Raw genomic sequence first — 24,184 nt, forward strand, 5'->3', positions numbered from 1 at the left:
AGTTGGTAGCACTGCAGCCTTGCAGCAAGAAGGTCCTGGGTTTGATTCCCGGCCAGGGGTCTTTCTGCATGGAGTTTGCATGTTCTCCCCGTGCGTGCGTGGGTTCTCACCGGGTACTCTGGCTTCCTCCCACAATGTAAAGACATGCCTGTTAGGTTAATTGGTCTCTCTAAATTGCCCTTAGGTGTATGAATGAGTTTGTGTGTGGTTGTATGTGTGTTGCCCTGTGATGGACTGATGACCTGTCCAGGGTGTACCCCGCCTCTTGCCCATAGATTGTTGGAGATAGGCACCAGCTCCCCCGCAACCCACTATGGAATAAGCGGTAGAAAATGACTGACTGACTATGGGCCAAGCTTTAGAACCATTTTGCTCCATTATGCCAGAGGAATGATACAATGCAGTGAACATAAAACAACATTCAGTCTCTGCAATGTCTCTATGTAGCTGAAAAATACACCAGAACACAGTTTTTATAAAAAAGCTAAAACAATGGGACTTTTACTGTTAGTAACATTCAAATATCTGGTATTTATTATGACTTTGCTTTGTTTACTCACACAAAGACCATAGTTTTAACCCAAAATAATCATTACCTCGAAAATTACTATCCAGCCATCAATGATGTATGTGTGCTCAGGGAAAACTGAAGCCGATGAAGCAATCTTGCTGCACATAAGGTCGCTCATCAGGAGCAGGAACCTAAAGCTGTGCCAAGTGGGCCATAACTGGGGAGTTGGCAGTCAACAGTCAACCTTTGTAATGTATTTATATTTTTTTCTATTTCCAAAACTCAATATAATAACTTTAGAGGTATCAAAAAATAAGATTATACAGTTAAACAGATGTTTGTTTTTCAAATGTGTTTAGGAAAATAACTAGTAAAATAACTTAAAAATAAAAATCAGCTAATTAAAAATACCTGCAGGCCACAAAAAATCAATTATTTAATCAAAAATGAAAGAGTAATTCTAGCATGTTTTTTTTTTTTATTCTTTCCTGCTCAACAATAAGCGAAGCATTAAATATTTTAATAAACTTTTCTTTTTCAAAAAAAGGCAAGCAATTAGTTTACTATTTTGTTAGGCCTGATATTTTTTATACTGTTTCAGCAACAAGAACGAGACATGGCTCATTCTGTCATCAAAAATGCTTGCTCTGTTTAGTCAAGTTTAATGAATGGTCAAGCCTGAATCTCACACGGTGTTTGTGGGCCTATTTACAATAAAATTAAGATGAAAGCAAAAAAAATAATAAGACACAGTTTTCTACCAAACATTTTCTGTTTTAAGAATTTAAATAGTAATTTGCATCTTGTTTGAAAAAGGTTTGCGTCAGAGACAATTTTGACCTAAAAATTGCAAAAATTGCCAATATGCATCAACTGACCGGTTCTGGCGTGGGAAGTTTACCTGTCCTGAAACTCAAAATCATTCAGGGGGTTCATTTAGAGGGCGTTGGACTCCCCTGGAACAATGAAACTATTTGGCAAATTCAAAAAGCTGTTTGTGAGTACTAAAGATGTTCAAACCAGAGTTTGTGTACCTGCTTAATTCACAAAGCACACAAATCTCTCTGCACTGGTGCAGTTTGCCTATGTTTTAATAACACATTATGCAGACATTCAGAGGTAAATCCACACATATATTTATGTAAACTACAGCCAGAGAAAATAATGTCTAATTATCAAAGATCAGTGCTGTTTAGGTCACGCAGATCTTGTGAAATACTCATTTTCTATTGTAAGTAATTATTAAGTAATTATTTATAGACTACATGTAAGAATGATACACTACAATATATTTGTCACTGTAACCTGTGCTGTTTAATTTTTCATTTTCGAGTTTATTAGTTAAAGTCTGTTTTAAAATAAAAAACGTCCATGATTTAGAAATACCATCTGGAACGTGATACCAGCCAGGTGTTTGACACTGCTGGAGTGTGAATATTATGAACAAACCAAATCTAATGCCTGCTTTTTAACACATATGATGGGAACTGAGTCGCAGTTCAGAACCCTTCTTTTGTTCAGATAAGTTGTAAATACTGTAAGCTTCTCTTTTGCTACTCATTCAGCGAGATGGAGAACAGGGACATGGTGCAAATATAAAATGATGTCATCTGAGTTTTACACACTCAGGCCTTCATGTGCAGCGGTCTAAGAGGGGGCAGTGGGAGACGCTTCATTTGAACTGAATGGTTGGCGACTCAAAAAGACAGAATGATTCAGAAGCTCGGATGGTCTTTTCTGATGAAATCTATAGTAAAGCAAAGTGTAACAATGTTGTCATTGAAATACCTGATTCAAGTGTAGGTCAACAGGAAATTAGCATCATCACTGCCTGGATAAAACGAGTAACCTCAGGCTTGCTTCTTAAAAAGAAATAAATATAAAAACAAGTCTTTGGAACGGTGCATTGACAAGAACAGTTCCCCAAATTTCGGCTCTGTTCAAAGAGCTGTAAATCGCATCTCTACTACTGAGAACATTTCTGTGGTCCACAGTATCAAATGCTGCACTGAGGTCAAGTTGCACAAGCACAAAACAATTCCCAGCATCTGCAGCCATCCAAAGATCCAAAGGGCAGTCTCAAAGAAATGCGAAATGTTAAGAGGAATGAAAAGGACAGAGCAAGTGGTGTGATGGCTAACATGAGTAGCTACTATTTGAGCTGACATGTAAATGTTTACATTTCCTGTGGCACGTCACGCTTAGTTAACATCCACACTCTGGTATATGTGTCTGCCCTTCAAATACCCAGCCGCCTTTGCTCAGCGTGATTAAGTTTTCCTCCTCCCTCTCAGTCCTGATACACACAAATCAGGATTAAAACACTTGTGGGTCTGCCACAAGTCTATTCAGACATATTTCTGATTGTCTATTTGATGCTGTGCATTCAAGCTTAAAGACCTCAGCAATGAGGATCTATTTTTACTCATGAATCTGCTATGACATCACGCAGCACGTGCAGAAGAAAACACTAGCTCTCCCAATGACACATATACAGCGGTCTAAGAACTCTTCTCTCAGTCCCACACCATCCATCCATCCATCCATCCATCCATCCATCCATCCATCCATCCATCCATCCATCCATCCATCCATCCATCCATCCATCCAGGCTCTGTTTTGGCACTGTCAAGCAAGACCGAAACAGATGTCAATTACACCATGGATGCTGCGGCTCATTAGGCTGAGTGGGAGTCTGTCAGTGGGAAATGTCTTTTAACACGCTGTAATATTCACTGCCTTGGGCACTCTGGGAAGCTCTATAGGAAACAAGTGCTGGAACTAATGTAAAGCCACAGCGATCTATGGATGCATAAGTCTGAAATTATTGTGGATTTTATCTAAACCACATTGGGTCAAAGCTATACATACAGGCTTAAATATGTACATACCCTCCCACCAATATTTAGTAAAATGTCTCGTACTAAGTTGCAGAGATGCTTCTGACATAATTCTGGCTGAATATTTATTACTCTTATGATCAGACTTAGTAGAGCTCATATAGATTGGTTGTTTTCTGGCATGAACCAGACTTGTTAGCCATTCCAGGAGACTAATGTTGGTCTTTTTTATTTATTCCAAAACCAGTTATGTGTTTGGCAAAAGGACTGAACTGATAGCTCTTTTCTGGCCACTTGAAGCACTTTTAAAATACTATCAGTTTTACCTGTCTGCACACACAAAACTCACACAACTATGCACCGAGACCTGGTATCGGTAGGAAATCTTAGGTTCAGTGTCTAACACAAGGACATTTCTAGTGTGGAGGAAAAGAGCTGGAATCAAACTCGTATTTCTGAACAACTGCTCTTCCCACTAACCCATATCCATCACGAACGTTTGATACCACTGTCCTACATGAACACCTAATTGTGTTCAAGTTTCATCTATCTAAAGTTAAGGCCAAAATTATTCATACCCCCCTGACAGATTTAGGTTTCCAATGGTTTTTTTAAGTTCACCAGCATGTTCCATCTGACTGAAGGTATTATTCATATTTGGAGCTCCCCAGCCAGAGTCCTGTCTTGAATCTCATAGACAATCTGCAGAGGGAGCTAAAGATTAGGGTGGTAGGGAGGCCTTCTAACCTCAAAAGTAAATGGCCAAAGAGACATCATCCAAATACCAGCGGAAACATGCATAAAAAACAACTTGTCTCTTCCAAACATTATTGTTGTCATTGTGACCAATTAGATCAGTCTTGGTGTCATCTGACCATAACACCTTTCTCTCTAGGACGTTGGCCAGTCGATCTGGGCAGATAAAAGTGTTACGCGTGCTTAAAAATGTCTAATCTCAAGAAAAATACCATACGCAAAAGTGGTGGACCATGCCTAAAAGCTGGATGCATGCCTGCAGAATTCAGTCAGAAGTTTATGGGTGGCTACAAAAAGGGTGTGGTTGAGGTTCAACTTGTTAAATGGTGTGATCTGTCCGCGTGCATAATTCTTAACCCTGTGTGGATTACAAAAAATCCAAAACACAGTTGAATGATGCACTTGGTTCTCATTTAAAAAAAAAAAAACACTGAAGTTGTATGCAGTAAATCCATCTATCCTGGAAAACAATGCATCAATAAAAGCCAAAAATTATTTACATTCATGTCCACAATGAGTGCATGTAAACATCTCAGCAGAGCTGTAGCAGAAGAGCAAAACAGAGCTCTAGGTGGTCTCTGGTCCTCTAGGATGGTCTGGAAACAAAAGTGACCCAGTTTGTTGGGCTGCCTGTGCACAGCTGGGCCTCCTGCAGATGCTGTCAGCAGCAAATGTACTGCAGCTCCTCTCTCTCAGCCCTCCTGCACGTAATTCTGAACCTGTCTCAAATGACTCTTCTGCTCTGTCATCACCCCTGTCTTCACATCATTTTGGCACCAACAAACTTTCTCACCTCCATCACACTGTGTGCCTGTTTATTTCAGTTTATTGATTTAAGGATTTAGTTTGCTGCTCATCAGTGCAACATCTGCAGTCCATTAAAATCTGATCCAAACAAGTGTGTAAAAATTTCTTGTTAGTAAAAATTAAACTACAAATAAACTGGGAACAGACCTTTGAAAGTAAGAAACTGAATGTCAGTATAGCTTTGATTTTACACTGTTTACGAAAAGAAAACATAAAGTCAACCTGCTGATCAAATGTATTCCTTTGGACGCTTTAGCAGCAACGTATCACGCATGCAATGGCGTGACACGTTGCTTTACAAGGCAGCATAACTCTGCTATTCAATGGAGGAGGACAGTAATATTTCCTTTTAAACCACAAATAATTATTCCTCTATTTTGTAAGCCACTCATGGAGTGTGCTTAACAGGCTGGTTGGACGTGAATAGATAGAAAATACCCCAGAGTAAATCTTTTTTTATGGCAGCATTAGTCATTATGTTTAATGTCTATATTTATTCAGGTACAATAACAAACATTGCGTCATAATGTCCGCTGAAGCTCATCCTCTGGTGCGTAGGGCTGCATGATATAACACTACACTCCGATCAGTTACATTTAAACCCGCCTTGAATAAAAGAAACCATCGACATTTGGACTTCTTGCTATGGCTGTGAACACGTCTCATTGGGATCAAGCCGCGAGCGACGGCGTTATAAGAACATATTTCTCTAAGAACAAACACCAGCAGCAAATAATTACGAAATCACGTCAAAAACACGCTCTGAACAGGAGTCTGTCATACCTTTAGTTACAAGATGAAGGCTTCTTGTCACACTGATGCGCATCCTGGTTGCAATGACGATGCCTGCAGTCAAGACTCGCCCTGACTCCCTCTGACACATCCAGACGTAATACCCTGATGGAAGCAAGGCTTGCTCCGTCCACTGGGGGCCGCTGTTGTCATTCTTGCGAAATGCAAACCTGTATGGAAAGCCGATTTATAACATAATAAACTCTGGAGAGCTTTAAATAATTTGACAATAATATTAAAATACATTTAATTACATTTTCTTCTGGCAATAATAGTGTTTACAATCACTGTTGTTGCTATATATAGTCAAAAGACATTGGAAAAATGCCAAAGTTTGACATCAAGAATTATAAAGGAGCGCTATTTTGATGCCTGTAAAAAGGATTAAAGACAACAGTGTGATTTTGATTATATATAACAACAGTCAGCTGTAACCGCACTACAATGGTGACCACGCCTGGGGCTGTGCGTGGTGCATAGATGGGGATGCAAACAAAACAGATGAAAATACTCAGGGAACATTAATAACTAACCTAAGCATGAATCAAATTTATCACGTGGACTTGTTTACATAAAATAGTGGGAGAAATCGAACAAAGTAAAAAAAAAAAAAATACATGAATACATAAATCTGATACTCAGAGTAAATAAAGAGCACTAACATGCATGTTAACCAGGGAACCGTGGGAACACCAGATTCTTTATCATTTAAACCATTCACTACGTGAGAAATTAAAGAAAGTCATTTCGTCTACGTTTATTGTAATAGATATTGTGTACCTGAAGATATGGATAAAAAACATTACTAAGAAAACACTTTAAATATACAATTCAGTGTTAATTAGATTTCACCAAAAAGTCTGGCTAGTAGCTTCCAGTCTTTCTGTGAACCCACTGAGCGCTTTGATACAGTAAATGGAGAGAAACTGACATAGTTTGGTTTTTATTTCGTAATCTTTTTTTATTTATTTACTTACCAGCAATCAAACATTTCCATATCAGTCGGAATAAGCTCGAATCGCTCACACATTTCTTGTTCAGTCTCTGGAGTTAAAGCACCGCAGTAGCTGTTTGATTTTTCTTGTGGAGGCTGCGACCTCGATGAATGCCTGTATACAACGAAACTGCTTACTATGGCGCAAAAACACAGCAGGTGACACCTTCAGGTAACACCCGATCAGAGCGGAACTCATTGACTCAGGTGAATCGCAGGCGTGCAACCCAGCAGGGTGAATGAGATTCAACCACGCTCATCTCCTTGTTTCTTCGTCACTGTTGCTGGATTATCTGAAGAGGTTTCCCTCACAGTATGCTGCAATCTTAATTACTCTCAACTAGAGAAACTTAAAGTTCGTTTTCATTAAACCTTTCTAGCATTTTTTGGGAACTAACGATGGAATGATTGTGTTTCAACCTCCTAGGTATTCATACTGGAGCATAAGAACTGCGTCTTTTGCGCACCATGAATCATATCTACACCAAACGAGCACTCTCGGTGCTTATTATCTGCGCATTTTTAAGTCTTCCTTATGGCTCCAGTGGAGAAGCTCCACCTAAACCAGGTGAAGGGGTCACGATTTTGTCCCCTGTTAAGCCTGATAATGGACCCCAGGTTTATCCAGAAGATGAAAAGTCTAATTTACCTGTGTTCACTATGGACTATCCCAGAATACAGATCCCGTTTGAGATCACTTTATGGATGCTGCTGGCTTCGTTCGCAAAAATAGGTGAGTAGTTTAATATAGACAAGGTGAGATCATCAGAGGTCAAATATAACCTGCATAAGAAATTTGAATCAAAATATAAACTTGTTTAAGTAATTTAGAGAAAAAAATGGTGAAATTCATCCATGTATGTTCTTAAAAAACAAAGGGGTTTGTTTAAAAGGTTTATTGCTGTTAATTTTGATGATTGTGGCTTATAGATCAAGAAAATATTGCATACCTAGGAAGTTAGAATATTACACAAGACCAATAATATTTGTAATACTAAAATATCAACCTGCTGAAAAGTATATCTGCTGTATGTACTTGTGCAGCATACGCATTCATTACTTCGGTGGGACACTTTTCCCATGAATTATTACATCAGTGTGGTGGCATTGAGGTGATCCGTCTGAGGCTCTGCTGAGGTGTTAAAGAAGCCCAGGTTAATTTAATAGTGGCCTTCATATCGTCTGCATTGTTGGGTCAGTCTCTCATCTTCCTCTTGATAATATTTTATAGATTCCCCATGGGTTTCAGGTCAGGCCAGTTTGCTGGCAAGTCTGTCACATTGGTACCACTGGTAAAGCAGGTACTTTTGGCAGTGTAGACCAGGTCTAAGCCCTGCCGGGTAATGAAATTGGCCACTTCATAAAGCTTGTCAGTAGAGGGAAGCATGAAATGAAGCATGAAGACATGGCTTACCAAATCATCACCAACTGTGGAAACTTCACACTAGACTTCAAAAAACGTGGATTAGGCGACACTCCAGTCATCCTCAGGGTCTGGGACATTGATTTTTCTGAAAAAAGGGGCTATGGACCACTAAGCACCAGTCCAGTCCTGGACCACCTTATGACTCTTTCACAAAACACCTGAATGTGCTTTTTATAATCCTCTGAAGGCTGCGGGAATCTGTTGCTTATGCAAGTTTATTTACCACACTTTTTCCTTCCACTTACTCTTCCATTAATATGCTTATATACAGCACTCTATGAAAAGGCAGACTTTTTAGCAAATATCTTTTGTGACCTAACCTCCTAGTAAAGTGTTTCAGTGACCGTCTGGTACAGCTGTCAAGTCAGCAGCCAATGGTTGTGTAGATCATAGCAATACATTTCTGTATAAATAATAATTTTCCTTAACTGTTCTTATTATTCTCATTTTCTGAGAAAACTAACTCGGTGCTTTCAGTAACTGTAATCCACAATGATCCAAATTAACAGAAATAAACATCTGAACTATATCATGAAGCTATATAATATAGGAGCTTCACATTTTTTATTTGATTTACTGAAACAAACTTTTCAATGATTTTTTTAACCTATTAAGATGCACCTGTATGCAGAAAGCACTCCACTTTTTTACACCAAACTCACATCCTCCTCCTCATTTTTCAGGCTTTCATGTGTACCACAAGATAACCATCTGGGTGCCAGAGTCATGTCTTCTAATAACCATCGGTCTGATTGTTGGAGGCATTATGCACTCAGTCAAAGAGGAGCCCCCAGCTGTTCTCACCAGCAATGTCTTCTTCCTTTACATGCTCCCCCCTATCGTCCTTGACTCGGGCTACTTCATGCCCGCCAGGCCTTTCTTTGAGAACATTGGCACAGTGAGTAACAACTCATCTCCTTTCTGCACTGATATGCATGCAATGACATATTTTCTTCCTTCTGTGTGCAGGTGTTGTGGTTTGCAGTGGTGGGAACCCTGTGGAACAGCATCGGCATCGGCATGTCCCTGTTCGCCATATGCCAGATCGAAGCGTTCGACGTGCAGGACATCAACCTCCAGGAGAACCTGTTGTTTGCAGCTATCATCTCGGCCGTGGACCCCGTGGCGGTTCTCAACGTGTTTGAGCAGGCTTCTGTGAACGAGCAGCTCTACATTGCGATTTTTGGAGAATGCCTCTTCAACGATGCCATCACTGTGGTGGGTGGGAACGCATGAGGTCTTTACTGTTAAAGTTGAAACTTGCTGCCCTTATGCGGATTGTTCTGGGTCAGTATTTGTTAAAAAAACACAATGTGCATTCGTGGAGTGGCATTAGTCTTCACAAAAACACAGCAAAATGATGCTTTGCAGCCCAGCTAGTCTCCGAATAGATTAAGTCTATTTTAAAACATCTTAGTCCTTCAGGAACATTTATTTCTTTATATTATTTCAGAGGTTTTAATTTAATTAATTATTGTCACCCCTTTACCCTCCTGGCATTTAAAACCCTTTAAGCACATGGAACAACAAATCTACTATTGTGCTTTGAGCAAGTTTTTCTATTCTTCTGCATTCAAAAGGTTTAACTCAGGTTTCATCTTTATTTTAAGACTTCCTTCATTCATTTTACTTTTTGGGTTAGGATGCATGCATGACAACATAATGTGCGTGGGAGAAACATTCACCCACAGGCACAATAACTGGACAGATAAATGTGGGAAAAAAGCAAAATGATGATGGAGAATTGGAACGAATGTGTACGGTTACAGAGCCATGAATGTTGCATTCAGAGCCTGTTTGCTCACATGCTGCCAAACCTGTTTCTGAGGTCACAGTTGCATCTGCAGTTGGTGTCATGGTAGGAGTCACACATGTGACCTACCCAGCTCTGTAAACCAGTTCTGTTTGCACTGAGTTAGTTTTGTATAGTACACAGTAGTATGTAAAATGGAGAACAAACTTTACACAGGGTTATTATGGAAGCCCTGGAGAGGCCCGGACACAGCAGACGTTACAGGATGTAAACTTGACAAAATGTTTATAAGCTAAAAAAAAAAGCAGCAGCGGTGCAACAGATGAAATTCTCTCAGGACCTGTATGTTCCCACCTAGTTGGACCCCACCTTTAACAACAGGGTAATTTTGTTTTGAGGTTCTCCTTTTGGCTAAAAATGTTTTGCTTATTGTGTTACGGAAACTGATATGTGAATCTAAAAAGACGACTAAGAGCACTGCGGTTAATACTCACTCAGAGATAGGATGAGAAAGACGTCCTCTTTAGAAGCTGATGAGTTAGGAGTGTGTTTTAAAATATCAGCAAGACCTGCTGACATGTCTTTTTTTCTTTGATGATAATGTTAGACGAAAAAGATTATTTATGAACTCAAGCCAACAGTTCTACATGAAATGTATTTATTTATTTATTAGTATTTGTCAGAGGTGCTTACCATCCTGTTAAAGCCTTTCACAAAGATTTGAAATTATCTTAAATAATATTTAGATCTCTGGGATAAAAAAAAAAGAAATGTCCCAAATGGCAATATGTGGATATGCAGGAAACTAAACTTGATAAAAACAAGGCTGAGTGTTGTAATTTTAGTAGTTGTAAAGGGTTAGATGGGAGCTCGTACATATATGGTTCATTCTCTTTTGTAAAGTGGAAATTTCGAGTTTCCAGTCAGATTTACAAGATGGCCACATTAAGTCGGAAATTTTAATTGGAAAGTTGGAGGTTGCCGAAATGTCCAAAGTTTAGTATCTAGTATGACTGATGTATAAAGAAAATATAGATGAGTTGCAGGCATAAACTACTCGTTAGCATTTCTGACAGTTCGCATGTGAATAAACCAGGGTCACATGTAGTGCTGTGCAACCTCTATTTGTGAACATGTTTGATGATCTTCTTGTGTTGCTAATAGTGGTTCACACCAAAGTTATTTGTAAATTAGACAGTTTTTCTGACTTGCAGCTAGACCACATTCTACTCAGGTGTGACATAGTTTCCAGAACCAAACTCCGACTTTCGAGACACATGGAATTCAGTATTTGTTAAATCCATTTAATACCACAGCTTCGGAACGGCTGAATACTTTTGCAAGGGAATGTATTGTGGTTCTTATGACTGTTTAATTCCAAGATGGTCCCGATGCCAAAAAAGTATTGAAAATGCTCCCTTTTCGTGTTTTCAAAAGCACAATATTTCCCTGTTCTGTTTGACCAGACTTAGTATTTTAGATGTTGAGCTTAAAGAAAATCTGAAATAGCTCTTACGTTTAGGACTAAGAGGAAGCAGATGGCAACTTCTGCATCATTGGCAGCTAATCCCAGTGTTCTCACAGTGGTTACAAATCATTTGTATCTTGCTTATTTTTTTATGATCCATTCAAGAGTCTTGGTTGAATGAGATCTCTACAATGTAACCTTCACATGTTATAACCATACCCAATGTCTCTGAGAGCTCTCATATTTGCATGTAAAGGACATGTGCGCGCCTGTTTTCAGGTGCTGTACAGCATGTTCAGCTTTGTGGCAGAAATGCCAGTGGTGGACCCGGTGGACGTGTTCTTGGGAGTGTCGAGGTTCTTTGTGGTCGGCCTTGGGGGGATGGGTTTTGGCATCCTTTTCGGTTTTGTGGCCGCCTTCACAACAAGATTCACCTCCAAGGTCAGAGAAATTGAGCCCCTCTTCATCTTCATGTACAGCTATCTGGCGTATCTGGTGGCCGAGCTCTTTGCCATCTCATCCATCATGGCGTGAGTGTTTTTAAAAATGTTTAAATATGAAAATGTTTGAAGTATAAACTGTTTAAGCCACAACGTATGAAATAATTATAATTGTTTGTTCATACAGCATTGTTTGCTGTGCCCTCACTATGAAGAACTACGTCGAAGAGAATGTTTCCCAGCGTTCTTGCACGACCATCCGGCATGTGGTCAAAATGCTCGGCTCTATCTCGGAGACCCTTATCTTCTTCTTCCTGGGCGTCGTCACCATAACGACCGAGCATGAGTGGAACTGGGGCTACATCCTGTTCACGCTGTTGTTTGCCTTTCTATGGAGAGGTCTGGGTAGGCAGAGGGGAAGGGAGTGTTTGAATCATGTTGCTCAGACTCTGACTTGGAATCTGTGAAATTGCAGGATTAGTGACACATTTAAAATTTACATTAAAGTCTGACTAGTGTTTGAAATTTGTAGTCTGTGTTTATTCCCATTGTCCATTTTTGAAACTAGCTAGCAAAGATAAATATTAGAAATAATTGCTTAATTTAAGTCCCACCCTTTTTCACCTGGGAGTTGGTTCGATCTACTTCACAGCATAAAACTTGCGTCTTCTTACGTCATTTCCTCAGTTGGACAATTTAAAACAATGGACAAGGAAGGTAAAATGAACTGAACATTAACCAGCTTTTAAAATCTGATAAAATACAGTAGAAAGCGTTTCACTGTGTTGCAGGTGTAGGCTGTAAGTAACTCAGCATGCCAGTGGGGATGGGAGGGCTGTGGTAGCCGGCACAAGTGGGAGTGGGGTGGAGGGTTGTGGGTGTGGACACCCTGTATTTTTCCAAATTCGCTCCACCATCTTACAATATAATCATGTACCCATTGCTGGATTTAATCTGATCAGTTTTTGGTTCCATTAACTTGTAGTTAAATTCAACTAAATAGAGCTGGTCTGAAGTGTAAGACTGTAGACTTCACTGTTGTACATTTGAAAAAGATGACAGATTCCTTAAAATAAAAAAACTTGAGAAATGTGGTTTGTATGACACTAGCCTCATAATCCTAAAAAGTGAAATGTTTTTCTGTTAATGATGAGTGAAGTCATTATGATGTCAGCTGTTGGTTTTGGATTGTTTTCTAACGACGATTTCATTGTGCTGCATCTGTTTTGGTCTTCTTGAAAAAGTTTGAAAGACTTACTGTAAGTCGTAGTTAAGTTTTTTTGAGTTTGAAGACTTCTGAAAATATTTTGTAAGCCACACTGATAGAGTTAATCTACCTTGGTAAGTGGTACCAGTAGGGCTTGTGAGAAAGGGGTCAACAGTAGCCAGATTTTGGAGATCAGGAGTCAAACCTTGGTGGCCATTAGTTGTACTCTACATTCAGGCACCTTCCATCACCTTTCCTTCTCACTGCAGGTGACTTTGTGCATAAACAGCAATTTTAGCTGGCTATTAGCTACTAACAATGGACATCTAGCTATATATTTACAGACAGCTGTTCTGATGTGTTTACTTAAAGGTTCTTGCTAATTCTTTTCTTTTTTGTTTCAAGAACAAACATGAGGCTAAAGGTTTCCTTTTCAAGTTTCAATCTTATCCATATGGAGGCTAGAAAGGGTCCTTCAATGAACTAAAACACTGTATTCATGCACATTGTATTGACTTGATTAAAATTGCCATAACATAAACCTTTATTTTTGCTTACATCAGCAGCATGTCATATTTTTTTATCCCTCCTCTCCTAGGTGTTTTGTTGTTGACTCAGATCATCAACCCTTTCCGAACCATCCCCTTCAACATGAAAGATCAGTTTGGTTTGGCCTACGGAGGACTGCGAGGTGCAGTTTCATTTGCTCTGGCCTTTACGCTACCTGACCACATCGGCCGAAAGCAGCTGTTTGTCACTGCCACCATCGCAGTCATCCTCTTCACCGTGTTTCTTCAGGTAAGAGTTTGAGTTCAGTTTTAGGAGCAAGTCTGTGGATAAAACTGTACTGTCTGTAGTGGTTGATGTTTGATAGTTTGGTTGTTAAAAAGTTTTGCAAATCATAATTACATCTGAGAATTGAGTTAGTTGGTGAGTCATGAGATAATTTATTTATATAGCGCTTTACAATAAACAAGTTGCACCAAAGTGCTGCATAGCAAGATCAATAAAATAATAGAAAGGAGTAGATAAAAGAAAAAATAACACAAAATACATGAATTAAATAAATAATTAGTTTAATTTTGACTGACTGTGATTAACTCTAACAGCTTTTAAGACATACAGGGGTTGGACAATGAAACTGAAACACCTGTCATTTTAGTGTGGGAGGTTTCATGGCTAAATTGGACCAGCCTGGTAGCCAGTCTTCATTGATTGCACATTGCACCAGTAAGAGCAAAGTGTGAAGGTTCAATTAGCAGGGTAAGAGCACAGTTTTGCTCAAAACATCATTATGGGTGACATAACAGAGTTCAAAAGAGGACAAATTGTTGGTGCACGTCTTGCTGGCGCATCTGTGACCAAGACAGCAAGTCTTTGTGATGTATCAAGAGCCACGGTATCCAGGGTAATGTCAGCATACCACCAAGAAGGATGAACCACATCCAACAGGATTAACTGTGGACGCAAGAGGAAGTTGTCTGAAAGGGATGTTTGGGTGCTAACCCGGATTGTATCCAAAAAACATAAAACCACGGCTGCCCAAATCACGGCAGAATTAAATGTGCTCCTCAACTCTCCTGTTTCCACCAGAACTGTCCGTCGGGAGCTCCACAGGGTCAATATACACGGCCGGGCTGCTATAGCCAAACCTTTGGTCACTCATGCCAATGCCAAACGTTGGTTTCAATGGTGCAAGGAGCGCAAATCTTGGGCTGTGGACAATGTGAAACATGTATTGTTCTCTGATGAGTCCACCTTTACTGTTTTCCCCACATCTGGGAGAGTTACGGTGTGGAGAAGACCCAAAGAAGCGTAACACCCAGACTGTTGCATGCCCAGAGTGAAGCATGGGGGTGGATCAGTGATGGTTTGGGCTGCCATATCATGGCATTCCCTTGGCCCAATACTTGTGCTAGATGGGCGCGTCACTGGCAAGGACTACCGAACCATTCTTGAGGACCATGTGCATCCAATGGTTCAAACATTGTATCCTGAAGGTGGTGCCGTGTATCAGGATGACAATGCACCAATACACACAGCAAGACTGGTGAAAGATTGGTTTGATGAACATGAAAGTGAAGTTGAACATCTCCCATGGCCTGCACAGTCACCAGATCTAAATATTATTGAGCCACTTTGGGGTGTTTTGGAGGAGCGAGTCAGGAAACATTTTCCTCCACCAGTATCACGTAGTGACCTGGCCACTATCCTGCAAGAAGAATGGCTTAAAATCCCTCTGACCACTGTGCAGGACTTGTATATGTCATTCCCAAGACGAATTGACGCTGTATTGGCCACAAAAGGAGGCCCTACACCATACTAATAAATTATTGTGGTCTAAAACCAGGTGCTTCAGTTTCATTGTCCAACCCCTGTAATTTGCCTTTCTAACATTCATTGGTAAGGTTAGAGGCCAGTTCTGTTATGTATTTATGAACTACTGGCTGTGATATTTGAACTTTTCAGAAATGTTGTGAGGTTTGGATTTAATGACATTGGATTCTCAATGTACAACACTGAGTTAAATATCAAGCCATTTAGAGGAACCTTTTAAACAAAAACGTTTTACATAGTAAAATTATAGAAAACTATTTATTTATTTATTTATTATTTATATTTCTCTTGCTGCCATAATAACATACAATTTTATTAGAAATATAATCCCGTTTGTTATTTTGATTTTGATGCATAGAGTTGCTCAAAATTATACAATAAACAGATATTTTACACAGCTAAAGCTTTCTCTGGTATATCTTTTAAAAGCACTTTAAACCACAGGAACATATTAACAAGATTGTTAGTCAGGCCTTGATCTAACCAAATATATGTTTACATTGCATTCAAAACTCTGCCTTTCAATTCAAATATAAAAAATCATATGCTTTGCCTTTCTCTCTGCAGGGAATCAGTATCCAACCTCTGATTGAGTTCATCAATGTTCGCAGAACCAACCGCAACGTGGACACCATCAATGTAGAGATTCACAGCAGGGTATGACACTGGCTTAATTCACATCATGGACAGTGTGTGTGTGTGGGCGCTCACAAGGAATGCTCAGACACGCTCTCTTTCTTTACTTTCAGCTCATGGAGCACACAATGGAAGGAATAGAAGATCTCTGTGGACAGTGGAGTCATTTCTACTGGAAGGACAAGTGAGTATTTTTACAACTCTCGTCCTCTAATCCTGCTTAAATTGTTGTTTATCAAGCTTTGCCAAGACTCCTTGTGTGTTGAAGATCTGGCATTGCTTAATGTTTCAAACTAACAACACAAAAGAGAAACTGCTGCAAAAGACTTTGAGGAAGATTATATTTTAGAGGATGTTTTGCAGTTTGTGTTCATGTTGCAAATGTGAGGAAATGTTTACAGTTGATCAGATGTTGGTGTCATGTTCAGTTTCAGCAGTCAGCTGAAATTTTTGCTATATTCCTTATATTTGGGAATATTACTACCTTAGTTCCTCTCTTTTTATAATAAAGGTGATCATTAAGCATTGCAAGTTGTCACTACATGTATACTCTAACAATAGTTATCTTTTTATATATGCTCCTCAGTTCATCTTCCTTTTCCCTTTATTCCCCCTTTCATGCTCTTCATCTTGGCTTTGCAGACCTTCTCCTAGCCTACCTCGTGAGACGGGTTTCTCAAGTCTCTAAATGCAGATTAGATTTAACCAGTCAAAACATGCTATGAACATGTCTGTTACATTTAGATCAGTCAGGTTGTATGTTTGCTTTGGCCCAACAAGTTTAGCCTGAGCTATGAGGACCTCTTAGATTACCCCTACAGGACCCGGTTTACTCTAGCTAGAGTATAATACTGTTCTTAAACTTACAAAGAGTGTTTGACATAAGGGTGTTTGAAAATATAACATGATACATTGACTTAAAAATAATTCTAACCCCCAGAGTCTATTTATGCTGAAACATCCATCCTTCAATTTTATTTACCTGCCTATTCTTGCAGGGTTGTGAGGCCGGGAGGCTGGTGCCTGTCTCTAGCATTCATTGGGCTTAGAGGCGTGGTACATGCTAGACAGGTTGCCAGTCCAACACATGGTGACATACAAGACAAACAACTGTCTGAATTGCATACAGGTTCATACGTAGGAGAAAAGAGAGACCCGCTGTAGAGAACAACGGCTCATGTGGAGGAATGTGTTGACTTTTAGTGGTGCACTCCACAAATCTGGCCTTTATGTAAGCATGGCAAGATGGGGAGAAAAACAACTATTAGTTCTGTTTTTGCAGTTTGCAGGAGAAACAAAAACATTTGGACAAAGGTGTTCTGGTGAGATGAGACCAAAATTGAACTTTAGTCAGCATTCAAATCCTATCTATGGTGGAAAACTAACGTTGGACATCATTCTGAACACACCCTCCACACGGTGAAACACAGTAGTGGCAGCATCATGCTGTGATAATTTCTTCTGCAGGGACTGGGAAGCAGGTACGAGTTGATAAGAGATGAATGGTGCTGGAAGAAAACCTCTGATGCTGCAAACTACTTCAGACTGGGGCTGAAGTTAATCCTCAAGCTGGATGGCATTGACTATACCATTCCAAAGATACAATGGAATAGTATATGTTGAAGCATATTCATGTGTTCGAATGGTCCAGTCAAAGCCCAGATATAAATCTAACTGAGAATTTGTGTCGGGGCTTAAAAACAGTTGTGTAGAGATGCTGTCCATCATGCCTGACTGAGATTGAGGTGTTTTGCAAAGAACTGGCAAAACCACAGTCCACATGTGCAAATCTGGCAGCGACAAACCCCAAAACACTTGTAGCTCTAATGGCAATGAGTGTTTGTTTTACAAAGTGTTGAATTAGAACGCCTGACTAGAAAAGAGTGTCACAAATGTAAGATATTTGTGTGAAAAAAATCACGTTTAATTTTGCTACTAAATCACAATCATGTTCTACTTCAAGAAAATGTCAAGCGAGAGCAACTTTCAGAAGAACTACAAAGCTCAGATGTGTCACTTCATAAAAAACAAGAGCTCTCTTCAAACCTTAATCTAGGTAAACCCTATGAAAAGCTGTGAGAATGAATGTGGTCTTACTGATTTGAATACAAATGAATTAGAATGTAGTGCCACAAACCGGTTGATATGTCTGTCTAAAAAGATACAAACTAAGTCTACTAATATCCTTGTTTTGTCTTTGATGACACTCATTGTTTAAAATTCAAGAATGAAGGTCAGCATGTGTTTTCTTTTCAAGTTTACTCAAATTACATGTTCTTTTTTTGTCCAGTTCAAATTCAGCATGTGTTCATGCATCGCTCTGAGGACAGAAAACTTGTTTCATAAAAACACAAAATTCACATTGGGCTCCTATATCTAATTTTAGGTTCATGAAGTTTAACAACCGAATACTACGCCGGATCTTTATCCGAGACCGCAGGGCCGAGTCCAGTATTGTCGCGTTGTACAAGAAGCTGGAGCTGCAGAATGCCATGGAGATCCTGGACACGGTGCCTGGGGACATCAGTGCTGCTCCGTCCCTCGTCTCCCTCCAGTATGAAACCTCAATCATGAACCACACAGCCTCATTATTGACAGATCAACAGGAGCCTTAGTAGTACCTGTTTGTTTTTTTAACATGTCTTTTTGGTATTAAGGGACGAGAAGAAGGAATCTCCTAAACCAAAGAAGATATACATGGCCGAGGACCTTAAAAACATGCACAACATCCTGTCCAAGAACATGTACAAGATCAGGCAGCGGGTAAGATGAACACTAATTAGATTTGGTGACTGTTATTTATTTGACTCAAGCAGGGACAGGCAACCCTTGTAATGTAAAAACACAATAAAAATCACATACATTTAGCTTTTAATGCACAACTATAATGTCATACAGAAAAATTGAAAACCTAACACTTGGAAAGCTTAACCTGTTACGAAATAGGTTTTTTGTCAATTGCTGGAAACGCTGAACTCTTGCAATTAACACTTTGTTCCAACCCCGTTTTTTTTTTTTTTAAATAAGACAGCACATGTTCTTCTCCTGTAATATTTTACAAGGTCATACAGAGAAAGAGATCTTTGACCTGTCCTCTTTGCTATTCTCCTGTCCTTCAGTTCGTTCCGCAGAGTTTCTGTTTTGTTTTTACTCTAGCCATGGAATGAGTTTGATTTAATGTCTGGAGATGCATTTTTGTGTTGATTTGATTAAAAATCTTGCTGGAAGAACCCACAGGTTCATCCTTTGTTTTACACCAAACAAACTGGGAGTTTTTGCTTTCAAAAAGCTCTTATCTGACCAGAGCACAGAGTTCCTGTTAAAGACCCAACGGACTTTAGCCAACTCTTCATGTTTACATTTGCAATAGTAGGACAGAGAAGGCTTTTGTATTTTTGCCATCACTGCCGAACAACTTGTTTGCGTGTAGATGGCATCTGATGTTAATGATGGACACTTGGACGCTTCTCTAACTGTGAGCTTAGGCGATGTAATTTATTATTTTGACTTCCATTACCATCCTGCTCACACTGTCTGGAGTGTAGAGATAAACTTGGGTCCCCGTCCAGGCGGCCAAGGATTAAAAGAAATGGGCCTCTGTGTCATGTCATATTTTTACCCCAGGGAAACAAACTGGTAGATTACTAATGAAAGGTTCCTAGAGACTGGTAAACTTACCAAAGTAAAGTATAAATAGCAAAAATGCTTCAGGTACATTTATTCTTATGGAATTGTTATTGATATCATTAATTGTGACTCAGCACACAATATTTTCTACTTTCTTAAGGTGGGGTTTATTTCCAAATGAATTATTCAACTATTCAACAAATGTTAGATTTAAAACATGCACACATACTATGCTAGTGGCATAAACAGTCAGTTTTAAAGCTTTGACAGTTTTATTGCCAGGACTGCCAAGAAATGTGCCCGTGTCTGTATCAGTGATGGAAAGTAGCCAAACCAGGTTCCTTAATAAAATACAGCTTTAAATTTTGTGTACTTTTCCTGTTTTGTTTTCTGTTGCTTTATCTTAAACTTAACTCTGTTTTAGAGGGAAGGTCCTATACTTTTACATATCTGATCGTTTATAAAAGACACCCCATTCATTTTAATATGTATTTTATGATTTATAAAATACTGTAAAGCTTATCTGTAGCAATCAAACATTCAGCTCAATAGCTGGGGATTTTTCACAGAAACAGCATCTTAAATTGACTGAGCCATGCAGCCAGAGTGGAGCAGAAATGTCCTTTTAAAACAAGTGAACATTTTCTGAATCTATCTGTAGGCAACAAAATTATCCAGATCTGACTCACTCCAGTAGAACCTCCTAAGAGACTTTCAGAAGTGTGTTAGGTCCCATGAAAACACTGAAACCGGGCTTTGTTTTGCATAACGGCAGCGTGCCACCGGCAGTACTTTTCCACCAGTGACAATGACATCAGTCTTTAAAAGACTCTTTGTTGTGCAGGCGAACAGGAAATGTGTGCTGCTATGCTGGGTGGGGAGTTTGTCCATTTGCATTATGCTTTATTTTACATATTAACAGTACTGTGTTGTACAGTACGTTGCCGTCTTCTTATGTCTTTGTTACTTTCTTTCTAAATCCTGTCCATTATGTGCTAAACCATCATAATTTTGTCAAAATCATATCACTGTGGGGTTATGACATCGACCAGCCCTAAACTAAAAAAAGTGATTTTGATTCAGTGATGCGCCCATATATCACAGTAGAGGAGCTTTTCTGTTTAACTGTTTTGTTTATGTCTGATGGAGACAGTAGTTTTGTAGCATGGATGATCATTTTTTTCCAGGTTGAAAAACAAACACAGAAACTTCCTACTTGTTGCTCAGACAGGTGTGGTCAGTTTTGGTAATCTGAGCTTTAAAGAATGCTGTCTCCCCTCAAAGCACTTTAGGGCCTATTTATCAGAAGTTTGGATATCTCCAGAGGATGATGCAGGCAATAAAGTTGTAATAATGATTTCTGCAAATGTTCACAGTATCCAAACTTGGTCAAATGTTTTACAAGAAATTTCATAAATTCCTAACCTATGTGAGTAAAATTGTCTTTTCCTTTTCTTTGTTTATGTATTCAGACGGTGGCATTCACGAGTAAGCATGCTCTGCCCAATGACAGCCAGCCAAGAGAGATCCTGATCAGACGCCACGCCAGCATCCGGCGAAGCCTCCGTCCTGGCATCCTTCAGTCAACGGTAAGCTCAAGTTCAGGATTTCAGTAATTCTTTAAAAAGACAAGGGTGCCTTTTTTAAAATCATTTGTTTTACCAATATAAATATCACAATTTTTTTTAAATACATATGACATCAGCAGAGACTCAACTAGGAGTAAGTAAAGAAAAGCTAATAAAATTAATGATATCTGAAAACAATCTAGGCATAATTAAAACTTAACTGATCAGGTGACTTTATTCAGTCCACTTCCAGACATGTTCCCAATATCATACAATGTGTTATTTTCTAATTTGAATCGATAATGTTCGGTGATTTATGATATTTCTGCTTATTTAGAGGTATTGACAAAACCAAAATTGCCTTTTAACCGTTTCGTTTTTTCTTCAGGTTATTTCACAATTGGTTGACAGGCAGAAGATGGTATAATTCAAGGTTCATGTGATGAACATTGGCCAAAGTCTTTTTAAAATTTCTTTTTAGAAACCTTCAGTTAGTCATAAACACCTTGAACTTTCTTTTTTCCCTGCAGCCCTGTCAGTTTTTCAGTGTTTTCATTATTCTTAAACCGTGTATATAAATGAAATCCTGCAGTGTTTACAGCTTTTTCTCTTGAAGTGGTCTTTATTGTTGACTCCTCCCACAGAGGGTAACATTGGTCGTGAATTTTTCTTTATTGTACCAAGCCTGACAATGGTTTTTGAGAAAGCAGACTCATCAAAGTTGTGGTTCTGAAAGCTGAGGTTAGGACAACACTCTGTGCTTTCATAATTTTCCAATTATGCCACCTTAGAGTATTTATAGGTCTAAAGTTGTATCATATAGAGCTATTGTCAGTCTTTTTTATAGTATTATATAACTTTTATCTGTAATTTACTTGTTTGTTCTGCTGTAATGCCTAAATTTCAGTAGAGGAACATCCTGTTCCTTTACTGATCCCCAAGGGGGAAATTTAGGAACTTACTTTAATGTAAAGGTATTGTATTGTTAATAGGCCATACATTTTAAAAAAAATTAAACTTTATGTATGTAGATTAAAAAATATATGTGTTAACTTCTCTGGTTGGCATCATAGCAATAGTTGCTGTCTTAACTGACTTTGGTAAAATTCAATTATAAATGATATAATAATTTAATAATAAAGTACAATTCATTGGTAAAGAGTTGCTTAATAGATTGCATTAATTCATTGCCTTGCATCAATCCCTTATCCTGAGTTTGCACGTGGCAAACGTTTAAATTCTCAACATTTTTTGTCAGGCTTCAATTTTGACCCTTTTAGAAATAGATTTTGCAGATCTGAATTTTTTGATAATGTCTGAATCAATTGGAGAACTTAAGTATATTTGAGGATTAAATATTTTAATTGTTTACAGATGTGTAAAAACTATAGATTTCCTCTACAAATTCACAGGAGTTTCTTTTTTAACATTCATTTAGTCTTTTATGGTTCACTCATGTTTAAGATCACTTCTGTAGAGATTCAACAGGTTCGAGCACCTATGTAGCTTCTCACACTTACCTAAATGTGATGTAGATCAGTGAAGGTTAAAATACAAACCCTTGCAGGCAGGATAATTGTCTCTTATTTGGTATTTCCATTCCCAGATGGTTCCAAAGTCACAGAAATATTTCTCACTTCCTGCTGCACAGAATTTGGGGTCTAAATATCCTTCTGTTAGGCTGAGTTATGCAGGTAAGCTTCTCAAACTAACCCTCCACACCTAGGTTTCATCTGTCATTAGATATAAAATTAAGTAGGCAAATCTTTATAACCCCTTTGATAACTTTTCATACATTTTATGTAACAATGTAACATCAGCACCAACTGTGTATTAAAATTTTGTGAGACCAACAAATAGAAGAATATAAAGGTGAAGTGGAAGTAGAAGGATACAGTTTTACACTTTGAAACTTAATGTAAGAAGAGTCACACGTACCTGTTCCTTTGATTGCTGCTTTATTATATTTGCTTTTTGTTTATCCTCCTTTCCATCTCAGATGACCACGAAACCATGTCGGACGTAGCCTATCCTACCCGGCGCTCTCGATTCAGCCATCCCAAGCGCTCCTCGTCTGGTGCCATGATGCCTCTTCACAGGCTGGGCACTCTAAAAGAAGTCCCCTCTACTGATGTTCTCAATGAAAGCGAGGGAGAGGGTGGCAGCAAAGACTGTAGCACGCCCATTGACCCACTGCTCCATTTTTCTGGGTGGTTGTGACTTGAGGTATAAAACTGAATTAGAGAATCTAATTATTTTGAGGAAGGAAGATAACCATGGGACATTATAAGATTATTTTATTTGATCACTGTTTTAGGAAATGGTTGTCCAGCTCCAGTCCTCGAGGGCCAGAGTCCTGAGAGTTTTTGATGTCTCTGCACCAACACAGCTGATTGAAATGGTCCAACTACCTTCCATACACAAAGCTCTGCAGCTGAACTATCTGGTAATAAATCATTTCATTCAGGATACTGGCCCTTGAGGACTGACTTTGAACATCACTGTTTTAGTTCAACTTTAGATTGGAAAATAAGTAAAGATCATAACAAATGTTTGGATAACCCAGGATATTTAAGTTCTTACAATATCTGGAAAAAACTCCACTATTAAGATTTAAGGTCAAGGTTTATGTCACTCATCAGTTTTAAAATTGATATCCAGTGGTTCGCTAAAGTACGTAAATGAAAACGTTCACTTTTTGTATTAACTACAAAATTCCGAGCATTTTATCAGGATTTTATTTGGCAGGTCAACACAAAGTAGCTCATAATTATGAAGTTGAAGAAAATTAATCCAAATGTTTTCACACTTTTTTAGCCCCTAGGTGAAGCCCAGTTGCCTTCAGAATTTGTAAACGGAGTCCACCTGTAATTAATGTGTTCTCAATATCTATGTATGTATATTGGTTAGAGAACATTGAAAAAACAGCATCAGAAACACCTACAGAGGTCAGGGATGAAGTTATGGAGAGGTTTTGATAGATTTTCAGAGGTGGTATAAACAGCCTCAAAAAGACCTACAG

At 38.8% G+C, this 24,184-nt stretch overlaps 2 protein-coding genes across 3 annotated transcripts in view; one reads left to right on the forward strand and one right to left on the reverse strand.

Moving 5' to 3' along the window:
• inpp4aa (inositol polyphosphate-4-phosphatase type I Aa) overlaps nucleotides 1-5,830 on the reverse strand; it is a 29,019-nt gene extending 23,189 nt beyond the window's left edge. Inside the window, exon 1 of one of the 2 annotated variants that reach the window (XM_047371407.1) lies at nucleotides 5,698-5,830. The gene's annotated coding sequence lies outside the window, so the exon portion shown is untranslated. The remainder of the gene's footprint in view (nucleotides 1-5,697) is intronic. The other variant, XM_047371406.1, reaches the window with a different exon arrangement.
• Nucleotides 5,831-6,966: 1,136 nt separating this feature from the next.
• On the forward strand, nucleotides 6,967-23,382 carry slc9a2 (solute carrier family 9 member 2). The gene is made up of 13 exons (XM_047370684.1): nucleotides 6,967-7,433; nucleotides 8,810-9,024; nucleotides 9,096-9,344; nucleotides 11,627-11,877; nucleotides 11,975-12,192; nucleotides 13,593-13,792; nucleotides 15,899-15,988; nucleotides 16,081-16,151; nucleotides 18,354-18,521; nucleotides 18,625-18,730; nucleotides 21,067-21,183; nucleotides 22,769-22,856; nucleotides 23,162-23,382. The coding sequence occupies exons 1-13, from the start codon at nucleotides 7,169-7,171 to the stop codon at nucleotides 23,380-23,382; spliced, it is 2,259 nt and encodes a 752-aa protein (XP_047226640.1). The 5' UTR covers nucleotides 6,967-7,168.
• Nucleotides 23,383-24,184: the final 802 nt, after the last annotated feature.

The sequence above is a fragment of the Girardinichthys multiradiatus genome, chromosome 7, assembly GCF_021462225.1.
Source record: "Girardinichthys multiradiatus isolate DD_20200921_A chromosome 7, DD_fGirMul_XY1, whole genome shotgun sequence".
In the NCBI taxonomy this organism is placed as follows: Eukaryota; Metazoa; Chordata; class Actinopteri; order Cyprinodontiformes; family Goodeidae; genus Girardinichthys; species Girardinichthys multiradiatus.

Bases quoted from the DNA above. Each gene is read 5' to 3' on its own strand.
- slc9a2 (XM_047370684.1), top strand. From the start codon at position 7,169: ATGAATCATATCTACACCAAACGAGCACTCTCGGTGCTTATTATCTGC. The intron at 15,989-16,080 runs GTATGACACTGG...CTTTACTTTCAG, and splicing joins ATGTAGAGATTCACAGCAGG to CTCATGGAGCACACAATGGA. The intron at 21,184-22,768 runs GTAAGCTCAAGT...TTCCATTCCCAG, and splicing joins CTGGCATCCTTCAGTCAACG to ATGGTTCCAAAGTCACAGAA.